The 17,302-nt window shown below is 39.2% G+C and overlaps 1 protein-coding gene across 5 annotated transcripts in view; it reads left to right on the plus strand.

Moving 5' to 3' along the window:
- ARHGAP24 (Rho GTPase activating protein 24) overlaps nucleotides 1-17,302 on the plus strand; it is a 337,655-nt gene that overhangs the window by 122,197 nt on the left and 198,156 nt on the right. For all 5 annotated transcript variants that reach the window (XM_054030215.1, XM_054030223.1, XM_054030224.1 and 2 more), the window contains one exon: nucleotides 7,880-7,967. In XM_054030215.1, the coding sequence (XP_053886190.1) occupies nucleotides 7,880-7,967 (88 nt within the window). The remainder of the gene's footprint in view (nucleotides 1-7,879; nucleotides 7,968-17,302) is intronic.

Here is a 17,302-nt window from a genome sequence, read left to right on the forward strand (position 1 = left end):
TCAATGGATAATTCTATAAAGCTGTATTAATGGTAAGGAAACTGTGGCAAACAAACCACAAAGTTTTGTTTTATTTCCCCAGTAGAACAAATCTGCTTGTAGAAACGTGACGAAAACCCCTTCTCTCTTTTTTCTGGGTTAGCAACCGCCAGAGGTGTCATGAAGGAATTATTAGCATATAGGAAAGGTAGGCTTAAATACACCAGGGAGGAAAAATACATTTCTGAAAAATTGTTTTGTATAAGTTTGATCCCGTGAGGTGCTGAGATTGACTTAGTTGCACCTGAGGACACTTGGCACTTCTAGGAAGTGCCAGGGTCTCTCAGGATTGGGGATTAAGTTTTGCATTGGGCTTTGCCATATAAAGACCTGAACAAACTCAATATATATTAACAAATGTTAGAACGTACGTTCTCTTATTGAGGCCAAGTTCAGAGCTCCAGCTGATTTCAATGAGAGAAAGATTGATCCCAATGTATATAGATGGATATTAACTGCATAAGGCTCTCAATTAAAGCTGGTGGGAAATATTTTTGAAAAATGGCCTTTTGTTCAAAAGCAATTTTTTTTGTAATAACATTTACATTTTTAGTTTGGGTGCCCTCCCCCCTGCTTCCTCTTGTCACTTCCTTTTCCCTTTTCAAAATGGGGAAGCCAAAATCCCTATTTTTTTATTAATTTTTTTAAAGCTTTGAATAAAATTGTTCCTTTTCAAAATCCACAGGACAAAAATTATATTTAAAAAAAAATCACTTTTGACCAGCTGCAGTTATTATAAATGTATTGAGCTTAATCCTTCAGTCCTTACTCAGAAATAGAAAACCCGTTATGGAATTTTACATGGATTGGATTGATTTAATGAAAGAAAATTTTAACAAGACACTCACCTCAGGAGATCTGTGTAGCTGTGGAAATAAAAAATGGGATCAAACCAGATTTCTGGGTCCTAACAGGAATTATTAGGAACAAACCAAAAACTAATATTAATATTCCATCTTTGACCTCTAATGAAAAATGTGTGTCAAATGTATAAGGTTTTCACTCTAGAAGAGAAAAAAACCCATATATAATGTTCTTGTTAACAGAGGAAGCCATTATCAAAGAGTAAACAGTTTAGAATCTTTCAGAGATGTAGGAAGAAGGCAATTGAAAAAATGGCCGAGGTTTGAAGAAAACCTGCTCCCATTGGAATTTTGCCTGAACAAGGACTGAGTAAAACCTGCAAGATTAGACATGCTATATACATTTATTTAGATGAAAAGGGGGAAAATTAGATGTTGTAAAAGGTGATGAGTTCTGCTCCTAGAACTTTTTTTTTAAGACTTAAATTCTGGTATACTTACTCATGCTGAGTATTGCTCTGTGGCTTGTTCCATCAACTGCAATGGGTCTTCTTGCAGACTAAGGTACTGCTCAGTATGGATAAGGGTATCAGAAATCTGCCCCTAGGTGAATAAATGCAGAAATGAAGTAAGTTGGCAGGTGTGAGGATAAACTCCTTTCCATAAATCAGTTCCTTTAATCTTTCATGGATCCAACTAAAGCCAGTGTTTTTTGTTTAACGTAATATGGTGATCTGTGGTTCAATAAGATAAACACTTAAACAGCCTTTTCTTTAGTCTCCTGTGATGCGGTGTCCCACAGGCAGAGAATTGTAGGCTAACAGGTCAATCTAGAGTCAGATTTATGCTGCAGCTCCTTTTGAAAACAGTTTTGGGTCAACATGCTCTTTCCTATTTCTTCCTTTTTTTTTCTGATTTCTCTGACAAGCTTCCAGACCCTTCTGTCCGTCGTTATCCTTGCCGTCACAGGATCACTGTCAGATTTTCTGTCGTCTGTTGTGAAAATGAGACACTCCTCATTGTGGATGTTACCACACTGTATCACTGCTAACTTTTCTCTTGTTTTTAATAACTGAAAACACTGATTTCAACTAGTGATTGGCATGTCATAGGCCATCACAGTTGTGATAAGTGTGGGTTATTAGTGTTGGGTTTTTTTCTAGTGGCTTAATTTCAATGGATATGGAGATGCAGGGTGCACTGATACTATGGTGCGAAGCTTGGTTAGAGATATGTCCTCTATTTTCCATTACTATTTGTACTTGAATTAAACAGAGATAAAAAGTAAAAATTTACGCTTTTTTAAAAACGAATAGTGAATTTATAAAACTAAAGGGAATATATAGTTAAACAACAACAGAGCAGGAAAAGGAAAGGAGTAGGAAAAATGAAGTAGAAAGATTTACCTAGTGAGAGTAATTTCTGTGTGAGCACACGCATTCACACATACGCTACCCCACTGTACCGGGATATTCCTGGAAGAAGAGAGGCTCAAATATGTGGTTATGGTTGGCCAAGTTCCTAGACTTGGGCTAAAAATAAATCATAACAGTGACACTTCAAAGAAATGTGTTGAGAGTAATAATAAAAAGACGAGAGGGGGGAATAAAAGGTGTTGATTGGAGTGAAAGTAGGGGCAGGACAGAACGTTCAAATCAAAGAAGGAAATATGTCTTAAAGTGAGTTTTAGAGGACTAAATATATATGTATATACAAAAAAAGATGTTTTTTCAAACAAGCTGCAGCTTGGCCTTCTTTAGTGAACATACAGCTTTATGTACACAAACACCTGCATGTGCATTTTTCAGGCCCTAAAACATACATGGACAAAAATAGTTTAGCATCTGCATGCTCAAATGATTGAATAAATACTCGATTGCCCCCTTCAAAAAATTAACCTGGAACTACCAGTTGAGCATGCTGTTTCCATGCAACTGCAAAGAAAATAGCTTTTTAAAATTAATCCTTTGGTGGGTGGTACTTCCTGAACGTTTTGGAGGCCTAGGAAACAATGATGAGCATTACCAGTCAATAGGAGCATAACGTAATCCGAGTGAAGGATTTACATAGTTGATTTAGAGAGCAAAAATCTAGTGTAGATTGTGAAGACCATCAAATGTCCCTACACCAGAGGTGGGCAAACTACGGCCCGTGGGCCACATCTGGCCCGCAGGACCGTCCTGCCCTGACCCTGAGCTCCTGGCCTGGGAGGCTAGACCCTGCTCCTCCTCTGCTGTCCCCCCTTCCCGCAGCCTCAGCTCGCTCCGCCGCCGGTACAATGCTCTGGGCAGCGGGGCTGTGAGCTCCTGGGGCAGCGCAGCTGCAGAGCCCGGCCTGACCCGGTGCTCTGTGCTGCATGGTAGCAGCGGGGCCCGGCTCCAGTCAGGCGGCGCGGCTGTAGCGCCTCCAGCCACCCGTGCTCCAGGCAGTGCGGTAAGGGGGTAGGGAGCAGCGGGAGTTGGATAGAGGGCAGGGGAGTTTGGTTGGTGGTCTGGGAGCGGGGGTGTGGATAGGGGTCAGGGCAGTCGGGGGGGGGGGACAGGGAGTTGAATGGGGGCAGGAGTCCTAGGGGGACCAGCAGGAATGAGAGGAGGGGTTGGATGCGGCGGCAGGGGTCCGAGGGCGGTGAGGGGATAGGGAGCGGGGGTGAATGGATGGGGGAGGGGTTGTAGGGGGGCATCAGGGAACAGGGGCAGTTGGATGGGGCAGGAGTCCGGGGAGGCAGATAGGAGGTGGGGGCCGGGCCACGACCCCCTCCCCTAACCGGCCCTCCATACAATTTACGAAACCCAGTGCAGCTCTCAGGCCAAAAAGTTTGCCCACCCCTGCCCTACACCATTTGTAGGGCTCTGCGAGGAACTTTAGAGATAGACTGGAGTACAAATAAGTTCAGCATTAATAGCGAGCAATTAGAACAAAGATTAGATAACAATCAAGGGCAGCTCAAGAAAAGTTTGACTTTTGCTATAAATATTAAAAGTGCCAGAAGCATAACGAGGTTGATCTTTAAAATGTGGTTAGGGAAATGAACAGATGGGGAGGGGTAATGAAGCCACGAAAGAGCTGCCAAATCTCTGAGCAAAAAGAACTACCAACAAATTATTTTCCAAGCCAATTCAAAGATAGACTCAGACTCGGATTGAGAGACGGTAAGGACTTGCCACATGGAAATTTTCAGATTGCAATGTTGAATCATTTTTTTAGATACTCGTATGCAAAAGAGCTGTATTTCTTTCATCCTACATAACATAAGGAACAGAATTTGCTCAAACCTTCCAGTTACATGGACCTTTATTGTCCTTTGTGTTCCAGTAGTGCTAAGACAGTGGTTCCCAAACTGGGGTTTGTGAACCCCTGGGGGTTCGTGAAATGTTACAGGGGGTTCTCAGGAAAAAATTCCCTAATGGAGGACAGAGCTATCCCTAGGGACCCCGGGCAGCACGGGGCCAGCAGCACGGAGCCCCTGGATTTCCAAGAGCTAAGCAGGTCCAAGCAAGCATATCTATCAAACTTCAAGACTCCTTATAAGAAATGGAAAGGGAGGTGGATATTTTTTGCTGTTTTTAAAATTAAATAGGCAGCTAGTCTTGTTTTTAAAATTATTATGAAGAACAAGCTTAAGCTTTGTTTTAATGTGCGTTGTTTGCCTGGACTGCTCAACACCTGAATGCTTGTGTAGGAGGAACTCTTTGAGTTGGCTTCTTAATTACCTTCATGTTCTTTCACATCTGATACTCCTTGATGAAACATAGGAGTCTTGTCTTATAACAGGCTTATTCAAAGTGATACAAGCTACAAAAGTGAGATTTTGGAAGAGTGTTGCTGTTTTCATAATGTAATAAAAATACTGTAATGATTAAATAATAAATAGTGTGTAATAAGCAAGTCATAAAAACAAATTTTATATTGCCAAGATCACTGCTTTTATAATTTATACTCAGGTAAAGGAGCAAATCCCGGGAAATATTCATTTTTAGGAGGGGGTTCGCGAGACTTGACATTTTAGTGAAAGGGGTTCACAGATTGTTAAACTTTGGGAACCACTATGCTAAGAGATGCCGAATGAGATTGAGGAACTGGACAAACACGTTATAGCCAATCCCAGCCTTGAAGAGTTTACAATCTAAATAGACGAGACAGGCAACAGGTGGGAGAAAGGAAGTATTATTACACAAGTAGTAGTAAGTGATTTGTATTAAGATTAAATGTTACTACACAAAATAGATTAAGTGATTTACCCTGTGCCACACAGGAAGTCTGTAGCTGAGCCAGGAACTGAACCCAGATCTCCTGAGACTTATTCCATGTAAATACAGTTACCTCAGTATAGGAGTAGCGTGAATGAGATAAGGGACAGACTATTAGTGTAACCTTAATTACAGTAAAGTATTTGCTGTCAAGCAATAATTATTACAACTAGGACTGTTGTTGTTTATAATGCACTGGCTAATAAGTATGTGTACTGCTGTCCCTATTAAATAAAAATTTAGGTCTGCTCATGTGATTGATCCTAATGTGCCACTACAGCTGAAAAAGTCTTTGCATCGTGTATTAAAGGCTTGTGCTTCTAGAGCTCAATTTGGTGAGGTGCTGAGTACAGTCCTGCCAAGTGCTGAGCTCACTCATCTCCCACTGTCTTCATTGGGAGTTGAGAGAGTTCAACACCTTGCAAGATCAGGCTCTTGGAGCAGAAGGACTTGAGTCCATCTTGAATCGGTGAAGGCCTGCATGGCTATGGTGTGTGGTATGGTGATGAATGGAAAACTCTGAGTGGCCATGGATCCTGCAGGAACTTGCACACTGTTATTTCAGTCAAAGTTCCATAAGGATTTTCAGCCCACACGCTTAGTGAAGGTATGCCACGTGCAAGTGATCTAAAACACAGCAGGGTGGCTGTTAACTTGAGATGATTTCCTTATGTTCCCTTTGTTAGGAGTCTATTCACAATTATGTTAAAGAGAGAATCTTTGCTAAATTATGTATTTCCTGGCTCTACTCTGTCTGTTTCACCCCAGATGTTAAATTGTAGTCTCTGCAGTGTGTGTGCATGTGTATATAATATAATCATGCAGTTGACTTCATGACAGTCACTGTGATTCTTAGTTGTTCTCTTAAATTATGAACAATGGAAAATGGACTCCAGTTATTTAGATGGGTGAATTACATAAGTCACCTCTCATCTACTTTGAGGATAGGGCCATACCCTGCTGTAGCAATTGTAGAGTATTGGGAATTAGGCATGTATCTCCCATTAATGGAGATTATTCATCTAATTCTCTTCATACTGCTCTGAAAATTTACCCCCTGATGTCCGACTCATCATAGTTTAATTGTGACTTGCTTGGAAGCTTGGGGGGATATGACACCATATGAAAATGAAAAGAAGTAGTCTCATAGGAAGGAATGATGTATCTGTCAGATATAGGTGTCAAGGGAAGAAAAGATCCCAATGATGGTTTCACTTAAGTGCATCTCACAAACTGTTTTTAATGTTGTGATATCAAGGTAAACAGGAGTCTGGTTTTGATAACCTTTTTGGGTTGAATATTTAGTTTAAAATCCCAGGTACTACCTAAAGGGTATAAAATATGTAATAAAGATTTTCAGCATATGTCACAGAGATTGTCCCCATTATGCAGCTGAAGTGGGCAGATTGGGAAGACTGGCTGTGAAGACAGGATGCAAAGGATTCCCCGGAAAGGGGAGGAACAAGAAGAGAGGGATTAGTTATTGGTCAGGATGGAAGGGGGAGGTGGAGAGCAGAGAAATGTACCTGCAGAAAGTGCTGTGAAACCCAATCCTTTCCCACCATTTGTCACAGAATTGTGCTCTAGAATCAAAGTTTTCTTTCATTTTTTTTAAATGTTTCTAGCTCTAATGGTTATGAAGATCAATTTAAAAATGTGAAGCGTGTGTAATTAATACAGTGTTGTGTTTGCAGAAAATGACGCAATAGCTCTAAGAAGCATGAACTTTCCCATTCATCTGCATGGGATCTTATCTCTATTGATAAATTTACATTCAACATTGTTAATTATTCTGATGATTTTAGAAGTAACATCAAACTATTGAGATTATCTCACAATCTACAACTGCCTCTCAGACCTTCCCATGTGCCATATGCCTAATTGTCCCCTGCACAGCTGCCCAAACTTCCAGCATCTCCCTATGATGCAATTATGGGTTGTCAATCCAAAAACTGTCAGTGTATTAAAAACAGAAAATATGGGAACATTAGAAAGTGATTTTGAATTTCATATAAGAGAAATCACATTTGTTCATATTAAAATATTTTTTTAAATCCAGTTTTTAATTTAAATATGCTGCAAAATCTCCAAACTGCCATACCAGAGTGCTGCAGAATCCAGAGATCCTGCAGAATTCAGTTTCAGATTACCATGGAGAATCCAGGGCTTTATATATTGAGTTGAGTTCAGGAGGTTGTTCATGGTTCAGCTGGCTGGAGTTTCTATGTTCCTATAATTGTCTGGTCATGCTGGAAGAAGCCCCGATTGCAGTTTTAGTTAGGTCACAATTTTATTCTTAAATATCTGGGAGTATGTGGCAGATAAACTGGTACAGTGCTGGTAGTTCCATTCCCCTTTCCATATATTCGGGGCTGCTACCTTCCCCATCCTGGTCCCAGCCAACCCACTGCTGGGACCCAGCCACATCCCCCCTCATGCCAGGGCTAAAGGGAAGCCCACAAAGGAAGGGAGGGTTAACTCCTCGCTGTACCCGTCATAGGAATCTCTAACCCCCTTTCTAGGGTCCTTCAAAGAATGCCTCCTTTTAATCCTGTACCAATCCATCTGATCTGATCACTGTATCCATTCCCTATGGGAGTACCTGCACTGAACATCCATCACAAGGAGGCACCAAGAGTTAGCTTGGCTGACCCCTCCCCATACCTAGCCAGGTTCCCAGACATTTACTGATGCCTTCTTTAATAATTTTCATATACCAAAGTTTGAAAGAAAAATCAATAATATTGTAAGAGCAAGACAGCAGTTCTGATCCTGTTTGTTGATTTTTAGGGTGCCATTTTCCTGCCTGGAAACAGAGTAATTGAGCATCCTGGCAATGAAGAAAGCCCAGGGAAGTTCCTCTTTGAAGTTATTCCAGGTACGATATTCTGTTCCCCATAAAAATGTCTTTAAAATTTTGTTCCTATTGACTAATGACCGGTTTTATTCAGCCTGAATAGAGGCAGAAGATGATTAATGTTTCTATGTAAGAGAAAAATTGGTTAATTTTGCTAATGATGTAGTCTTTCATATATTCATTCACCCCTGGGCTGTGAAGGAAAATCATGATTTCTTATTTGTCAACATATACAGTACAATTGTTCTGCAGTCAGAGCTCTGGGCACTGTGTGAAATGGACTGCTGGAAGGATAAGCGTATTTGGCAATGCTTTTGTGACATTGAATGTTACAAAATGAGGTAGAGCATTCTGTGGTACCATAAATGCAAAATGATTTAACAGCCGGTTTGGTGTAGTGCTGTCTGCTAGCATGGCTAGCAGTATTAAGTATCGTTCATTGTGACTAGGGATGCATGAACCTACTCTTACACAATTAAGTACCATTGTTTTGAAACTCAGTTCTGGCCCTTTTAAAAAAAGTTGAGGTTGGTTTGGTAAAGGAGCACCTCCCTGGTCATTGAGTGCTATTCTTCACTCCACCCATGAGCTGACTGGCGTTTCTGCCTTCCCAAACCCTAGTCACCCTGCTATTTACTAGATGCAACTTGCCATTTTCCCTCTGTTATCCCTCTCCATGGCTTCCAACTCACTCTCCCTCCACACTTTAAAAAAAAAAAAAAAAAAAAAAAGTTGTGGGGTCTAAATGCATCTGAACTGAGCTCAAGTACCTTCTCTTTGAATTCTTATGACGCCTGAGTTTAATGTGCCCCAGAATGCCCGGTGGAACAGAACATGCAAAAATTGAAAGCCATTTAGCACAGAAGCAGCTCAGGCCATAACTCATGTTGGTAGACTCAAAGAGTTCAATCTATTTAGCTTTAACAAAGAGAAGGTTAAGGGGTGACTTGATTACAGTCTATAAGTATTTACATGGGGAATACATATTTAATAATGGGCTTTTCAATCTAACGCTATCCAATGGCTGGAAGCTGAAACTAGGATACATTCAGAAGAAAATAAGGCATGAATTTTTAACAATGAGAGCAATTAATCACTAGAACAATTTATCAAGGGTGCTGGTGGACTCTTCATTACTGATGATTTTTAAATCAAGATTAGATTTTTTTTTCTAAAAGATCTACTAGAAAACTAACATCTACTAACATCTACTAGAAAACTAACATAAAACATTAGACTTTTTTTTTTACCAGCTTCAACTGATAAACAATTATTCATTGAAAAAATGACTTTTTGCTCTAACCAAACATTTTAAAGGACAGTTTTAATTTTTGGTGGGTTTTTTTTTGTAAAACAGGAAAACAAAACCCTCAAAAGTCTCTGTTTAAGGAAAAATTACTGAAGATAGATTTCAAAAGTCTAATTTTTAATTGAAAAACTGAAAATTTAAGGGGAAAAACTTTTTCCTCAAAATTGTCATCTTTTTTTCAATGAGTTCTATTATAAATGAAGAATCTAATTCTACCGGCTGGCAAGGCTGACCGGGAAAGATAGGTTGAAGTAATGGTAGTGATGGTTGCTATTTTAAAATACATGGGAGCACTCATACTACAGCAATGGTGCAAGGAGGGGACAAGTAAGTAGCACTTGAGGAGGAGATAATGGGAAGTAATTTATTATTGTTGCTGTCTGCCCTCCCTGAAGTTTCTGCTGGAGGGAAGCAGCTTTAATTCCCACTGCAAGCTCCACTGTAAGATGCTTTCGAGAGGAAGTGCTAAATCAGGTTATCCACAACCTACCCTGGCTCTGATGCCTCCCTTGCCATCACACCATGTATGCACAACTTAGTAAAGAGGCCTTGCTGAAGCTAATGCTCCAAATATTGTGACTCCTATGACACTTAAATCTTCCCATTAACATACACTGGCTCTAGGGCCTTTTTGGTGTCTGATGTAGCTTTGGCACAAAGGCATTGGGATGTTTTTTTCCCCACATTTGAAATGTAAGGAACTGTAAGCTCAAAAACACTTTTATAAACCAGTAGGGACAGCTGTAGGCCACTGCTCAGCTGGCCAGTGAAGGAATCTATGACTAATGTTAATTGATGCAGCTGAACTGCGGAAAGGTTAGTCAGATGCATTTTTTTATTAGTTTCCCCAAGGGAAAATAACTGCAATAAACCTGTATCTAATTCTCCCTATTAAACTTTCTTGTTCTTGTTTATTTTTTGTCTTTTTGCTCTATAGAATTTGCACTATGGAAGATTTGAAGGCTTTGAAGTAGTATTAGAGACAATTCCTTTGCAGATTTGGGCTCTTTAACACTGACCACTTTTAATGAAACAGATACTGATCTGGCTCTTTTTCCTCTAAAAAACCCACAGCAATGCAGTCACTTAGTTTCATATTATTTATTATTATTATTTATTTTATTATTTGTATTATAGACTGCCTACAAAAATGTCATGTTTCATCCTGAGTTTGAGTTATCAGAGCACAACAATGTTTTAGCTAACAATTTAAAAAAACGTTCCTCTCCTATGGTTTGAAAATTCCTTGCTGATTTCCGAAACATTGGCAAATAAATTATTTACTTCCAGGCTGAGATCTTACATGCCAAGTTTCAGCTTAGAATGAACTTTCATGGCCACGTTACAAAGCTCTGAGCAATGTAGTTTGTAATTGGAATGCTTGCCATCACATATCTAACAGGCAGTGCTAACATAGAAAGCAATCTGTCTCGTGAGTTCTCAAAGTACAATTTCATTGTACTATCTTTTTCTACAGCCAAGAAAACAAAAAACAGCTGGGATGAACTTGGCAAACTTGGGTGCCTTCAATGGAAGCTGTAAATGCGCATCCTCTTGGAAAATCAGGCAGTTTTTTTAGCTGGCTAAGTATGGGATTGGATAACCAAATTAGGACAGTTTTGCTGTTGATGTTTATGTATAGGATCTACAAGACAAAAAACAAGTATAGAAAAGATTGAGTTTCATAATCTTTATGATGTCCTATGAGTGAAGTGAATATACATATGATAATGCCATCTGACATACAGCATTTGAAAAATGTTTCCTACTTCATCACATTTGACTAAAACTGAAAAAGGAAATGGGGTAATTATTCCACCGATGATATTTGCACATATCGAGTAGCCACATGCTCATATCAGTGACTCTGTAGACAGAGATTTTTTTACTTAATGTCCTGTTTGTGTTCTGAGATCAAACTTAAAATGTGTACAGAAAAATTACATTAATATTAACCAGGTATACAAGTGACTATATTAATATATCTTATAATTATTTTTAGGCTTCATAATCAGGTTTCAGGATTGAAAAGTTACTAACTGAACTGCAATCTTCAGCAGTTTAAATATTCTTTTTTATAGGTTTGTGCAGCATCAGAAATGGAGACAAAACCAAAACCTTAAAACAGAAACCGTATGTGCGGAGAAAACTCAATTGTTCACGATTGTCTTTAATTAACACTGCCCACTGCCTCCCCACCCCCATATACCTGTATCCTCTAATTTTAATGTGTTTGATTAATTATAAACTTTCAAGTTCTCCCTGTTCAATTATAGGAGTCTCTCAAACTACACAGTGATAGGTTTTCCGTGATAACATACAATGGTTGCCGCTAAAAAGTTGAAATTGGCCAATAGACGCCACATAGTTGCCGTGGTTATTTCCTGTTCCAAGTATGGGGGAAAACTATAGTGCTTCAGGTACCATTGTCTGATTGCTGTTGATTATTACTGACCTTAGTGATGACCACTATAATTTGATAGTGTTCGAGTGGCATTAGTATACTGCTCTTTTCCTTCAATAAATATGCAGTTGCAGTTACTCCACACTTCAGCACTATTTCTGATGCGATTCCTAAAATATTGCCTTCTTGAAGTTGAATGCACACACTTTGTACCATGTATTTGGTCTTTCAGAGCCCAAATTAAAATCAGGATCAAAAGGAATAGTAGGCAACTTTGAAAGTGAAACACACAATCTGAAAAGATTGTAGGGTTTTTAGAAATATCATCTATGGGGCAATAAGCAAACAGAGTTAACATTATTACTGCTGTTCAGTCACAACCACTGCTTAGAGAGAGCATTCACTGACAATTCTCAGTCGCCAGTGTTCTGAAACTGAGCTATTTGTTGACTCTATCCTCTTAGTGACGCATTATAAAGCCAGTGTTGTAGCAGGCTGGAAAAAGAATAGAACTCATGGGGTATAACAAAGGAAAAATATATTGTAGTCAAGCCTGTGTTTTCCTCCCGATAACTTTCATACATGAAAATAGCTTCATAGCAAAAATATCTAGTTGGATAGACTGATTTATTTTATTTTATTTTACTGAACATTGTGTTACATGATACAGCACTGAAATTCGCTGTCTTAGCTTGATGTTATTCCCTTTGCATGTGCATTACAAATTCAAGTAATTTTATTTATAATACCGAGACAGCAGTGACAATCTTCTTTTTGTCTACCAGATCTGTGGGCAGAACTAAAGCTTGTGTGTGTGTTGGTAATACATGCAAACAATTTTGGGAATGCAAGTGGGAGTTGGGTGATCATTTGAAATTATAATTCTTAGAACATTACAATGTCTGACGGTGAATGAAAGAAATGCATTTGTGGAGAATGTCTTGTGCCTGACGCTGTCATTAAAAATATATTCATTCTATTTGCATTTAAAAACATTCTGTTCATACTTCATGTGTTGGCCTGTTTTTAAACCCGAAGTGTGAAATTGTCCTCTGAGGGACTTGTACAAGGTCCATGAGCCACTTAAGTGCTGATCCTTTCTACTCAGGAGTCAGTTGGCCACCTGTATCATAGAAGAGTTCTTTGAGCCTTTTTGCAATACCTTTCACCCTCGGAACAACATCAGGTTCTTCTGTATGCAGTGTTCTTGTAGCCATGTTAGTTCCAGGATATTAGAGAGACCAGGTGCATGAGGTAATATCTTTTATTGGACCAAGGTCTGTTGGTGAGAGAGACAAGCTTTCAAGGTTACACAGAGCTCTTCTTTGGGGTTTTGCTGTCAGTTATGGTTCCCAAATAGGCATTAAATTAAAATGTAAGTTCTTGGATAGAACTGAAATAGCTAGACTCATAAAAAATACAAGACGTCAGATTGTGGTGGTGATTTATGTAAGGTTTTGTGTTTTGAATTGCAGTTCTTTGAACATCTACTTTAAGGCATTTATTTTGATTTACCGTTATATATACAACCATAGGTATGAACATGTCACTTCGTACAGATATCAGAATAAAAGTTTTTTTCACAAAAAGTGCTTAGTGCCTACTACCTCAAGTAGGTTTTTGCTTGGTAATAAGTGTTTGCAGGATCAGACCTTAAATTAGATGTAATACAGACCAAGGAGTCAGAAAAGTCAAATGAAAGTCACATAATATTGAGTTTGTTTATTTTCATTATGTATCTTGTTAGCACTAAAGTTTTTTTTAAATAATAAAACATTCAGTTCTTCTATCATGCTTTTCATCAGTAGATTTCAAAGTGCTGTACAAAGGAGGTATCATTAGCTCATATTACAGATGGGGAAACTGAGAGATGAAGTAACTTGCCCAAAGTCACGCAGCAGGCTAGTAGCACAGCCGGATATAGAACTGAGGTCTTGAGTCCCAGTCCAGTGCTCTACCCACTAGGACACACTGCCTCTCAAATGAAAGAGCTGATGTTGCTTAGGATAGGGAAATAGTCTTGGAGGAGTGGTGCTTCCCTCATCATTCACTGAATCATGGTCTTGCATCCAACACTTGAAATGCCTACTATTCTTCCCTCGCTGTCCCCAGTTATTTATGTTAACCTCATCTTGCAACTGGTGGTCCTGCTTTATGGCAGCACTAAATGATTTACACAGGTTGGCCTAAGTGTTGGGAAGCCAGCTCACCACTTTTCTAGTATTTCACTGTGAGAAGGTATTCCACTCATGTGTTACTTGTGTCCCTATGGAGTACGTATGATATTGTATGCATGTTTCCTGAGGAGGCACAGCTGAAGGAGAACTTATTTAAAGAACTATATTCATTTAGAATGTGAGTTGTATGGCTCCTTTATGATTCCCTCATTCCCCAGGACCTTTAAGGTACAAGTCCAGTACTGTAAATGCAAATAATAGACCAACTCCTTAGGTCTCAGTACAGCTTTCACAGTTTTTACTCTGTCATTATCCAGGTAGATGTCCTACTGAAGTCAATGAGAACTTTGTCTGAGAAAATATATGAGTGCAGGACCAAATGCATGTGAAATTCCATTGGACAAATTAACACCCCTAAGATTACTTGTTCAAAGCTTAGGTATTAATATTTTATTAAAACTGTGTTTAAACTGAAATGTACCGGCATATAGTTTTCACCTTTATAATCAACTTTTCTCTCCTTCAGAAATCACTTAATGAGAGCATCATACCATAGTCCAGTGTATTTGATTTTGTAGTTTGCTAGTATACAAGAAACTGTGATGTCAAAATTGTTTGAATGAAAGTGAAGCAAAGGGTGAGCAAAATAAGGACTGTCTGAAACTGCAACCCCTTTTAGTAATACTACTACTAACTACATTGCACTTCTATTGCACCTTTCATTCAAGGATCTGAAAGCATTTTTCAAACATTGCCTTAAACTCATGGCTGAACTATATTTGTTCCCTAAAATTTCCTCCGCACCGCTACCATGATGTAACTCCTCCTAGTGACAGCCACAACAGAAGTACTAGTGTAGAGAAGCTGCTGGCATTTTAAAAACCCCACTCTGGATTACATGGCTGTTAAAAAGCTGTGCCCAGTGTGCTTTTGTAACACCGACAGACCTCAGTCATCGGCAGGCGGGATTGAACCTGCGACCTCTGGAGCTTAAAGCATGAGCCTCTACCGCATGAGCTAAGGCTATAAAGCAGACTCATTTGATCTCTCTCTCTCTAAGTGGTCTCAGTGCCACTAGATGGGACAGAACACCACAACCAGGAGGTGTGTGGACTACACATTCATTCCATTAGGGCCAGTGCCATTATTATGATATTGGAAATTTTAGGAAAGTGATTCTAGTACAGACAACGTCTTGGGTATCTGAGCACTTCACAACATTATCAGTGCATCAAAATTACCTCTGAAAGGTAGATTTCTCCTCCCTTTTCCTTTTAAGCCAGTTCCTTACAATAAGAAGTGACTGACGGTTGACATGAGGAGTCATTTGGTACTGTATGTCTGGGAAATGCTGATGGAAATAGATGTGTCTTCCAGCACTCTATAAAGGTTGTGAGATTCAGACTCAAGTGCATCACCCGGGGAAGTTTGTTCCATCATAACTGTGTGCTATTCATTAACAACATTCTTCCCCCTACATGTTTTGTTTCCTTGGAGGGCTGGGGAATCATGAGCGTCCACTGGCCAGGATTTTCTTTATTTTGTTTGGTATGAAATTGAGATATTTGAGGACCGACATTTATTTATGTCTACATCCAGTATTACAACCCAGGTTCCTGTTCCTGCACATAGGTTTCTGCTAATCTCCTGTCCCCAAGGCGCCATGGCTGCCTTGCTATCCATCAGTAAACACAGGGCTCTTAACACACAGTGAAAACTGGAGAAGGTAGGAGGCATGAATGATGATTATCTAAAGGATTGTTCACTTCTGTATGTTCAAGAGCAGTCTGTCAGACCTTAAGGGCTGCACTCTGGGAGAAAACACACTGTGGAAGAAAAACACACAAATCCCCATTATAGTTCGGATGAGCATTTTCAGGGAACTGCTCCTATCCATGCACATATTGAGGAAACAGTTTTATTCTGGTGACGGTGTTTATCATCCCACACAATTAGTTATCTTTGTGGTTCACTGGATGTAAACCAAAATGTAAGATGTGCTTCAGAATTTAAAATAGTGCAGTACTGCTCCCGAATACCACAACTTACAATAGTATTGCTACAGCGTACAGGGCTACTTCAATAGAATGCTTTGGGAAACCTTGTCTAGTGATTAGAGCACAAGACCAGGGGTCTAAAGACCTGTGTTTTAATCTTGGGTCTGACGGTGATTTACTGTGACCTTGAGCAAGTCACTTAACTGTTCAGTGCCTCATGTTTCCTATCTGTAAAATGGGAGATTAGAATTTCCAAGGATGTAGTAATATTTTATTGAATTAATGTTTGCGAAACACTCTGAAACACTAATATGGAAGGTGCTATAAAAATGCTAAGTAGTGTTATATTATTTTTCCAAGGATTGGACAGCTGCTCCTACAGGCATGTCTGAATCTCTCCTTGCTGCTTCAAGAGGCTATTCTGCTGGGTTTTCTCAGTACAGTGTGAAATACTCTCCATCAGATTGCTAAATTTACTTTATAAACTTGTGCAGGCTCTGTACATGGACCAGTTCCCCAGAGCCCATGGTCTGGTATTAAATCTCCACCATTGTGTGAAAGATTAATTCTTGGAACTCTGAAATCTATCAAAATGATTTTTTTCATTAGTCAGGATAGATGGAGGTGCCCCTAGACTTTCTCTCTTTCTTTTTTTTTTTTTTTTAAATTGCACACCATCTGGTTGGTGAAGGTTTCTAAAGATACCTTGTTCAGGTGGAAAACGCCAGATGGGATTTCAGGTAGTGTACTGCCTTTCTTCTTAATCTCCTTTGTATTAAAAAAGTTAATATTAAACTATCTTATTCCCACTGATGTTTTCTACTTCCACTCCTCTTAGGAATTCTGTTTAAAAAAAAAATCTTTGTCTTGCTTTTAAAAATCTCTTTTTCATGGAAAAAACATTCTATTTTTAAGTCAGTTTTAGGTTTCTTGGGTCCATCTCCCATCTGCATTATGGCTTGAGGTGAGTTTTAATATCTCTGTACATGCCACACTCACCCTTTTGCTATCTGTACTTAGTAGAATATCACTTCTGCATTTATAAATGAGTTTTGAAGTGGCAGGAGACAAGCAGTTGCTGTATGGGAAGCAAAGGTATTTAAATAGCAACACAGAAACTGGTCCTCTTTCCCCTTGGCACAAGCAGTGTTTAGCTTCCTTTGAAGTCCTCACTAAATTTGGCCCTGGGTTTTCAAGCACCTGATACAGTACAGAGCGAATAGAATAAGATTTGCACCTGCGATTATGGCTTTTTTTTTTTTTCACCCTAAATTCTCAAAACACTTCACAATTTAGTTGTACAAATCTGAGAATGTTTTATCCCCATCAGAAGAGAAAAGCCATGAAACTGAGATTATAGAAAATGTTTATTGCCGAATAAATGAATCACTTTGCATCACTCAATGGCCCTCAGGCCTCTGACAACTAACATAAAATTCTTTAACTGGTCTGTTCTTCAACAATTTGCC

This window comes from Malaclemys terrapin, chromosome 5 (genome assembly GCF_027887155.1).
Source record: "Malaclemys terrapin pileata isolate rMalTer1 chromosome 5, rMalTer1.hap1, whole genome shotgun sequence".
NCBI classification, from domain to species: domain Eukaryota; kingdom Metazoa; phylum Chordata; order Testudines; family Emydidae; genus Malaclemys; species Malaclemys terrapin.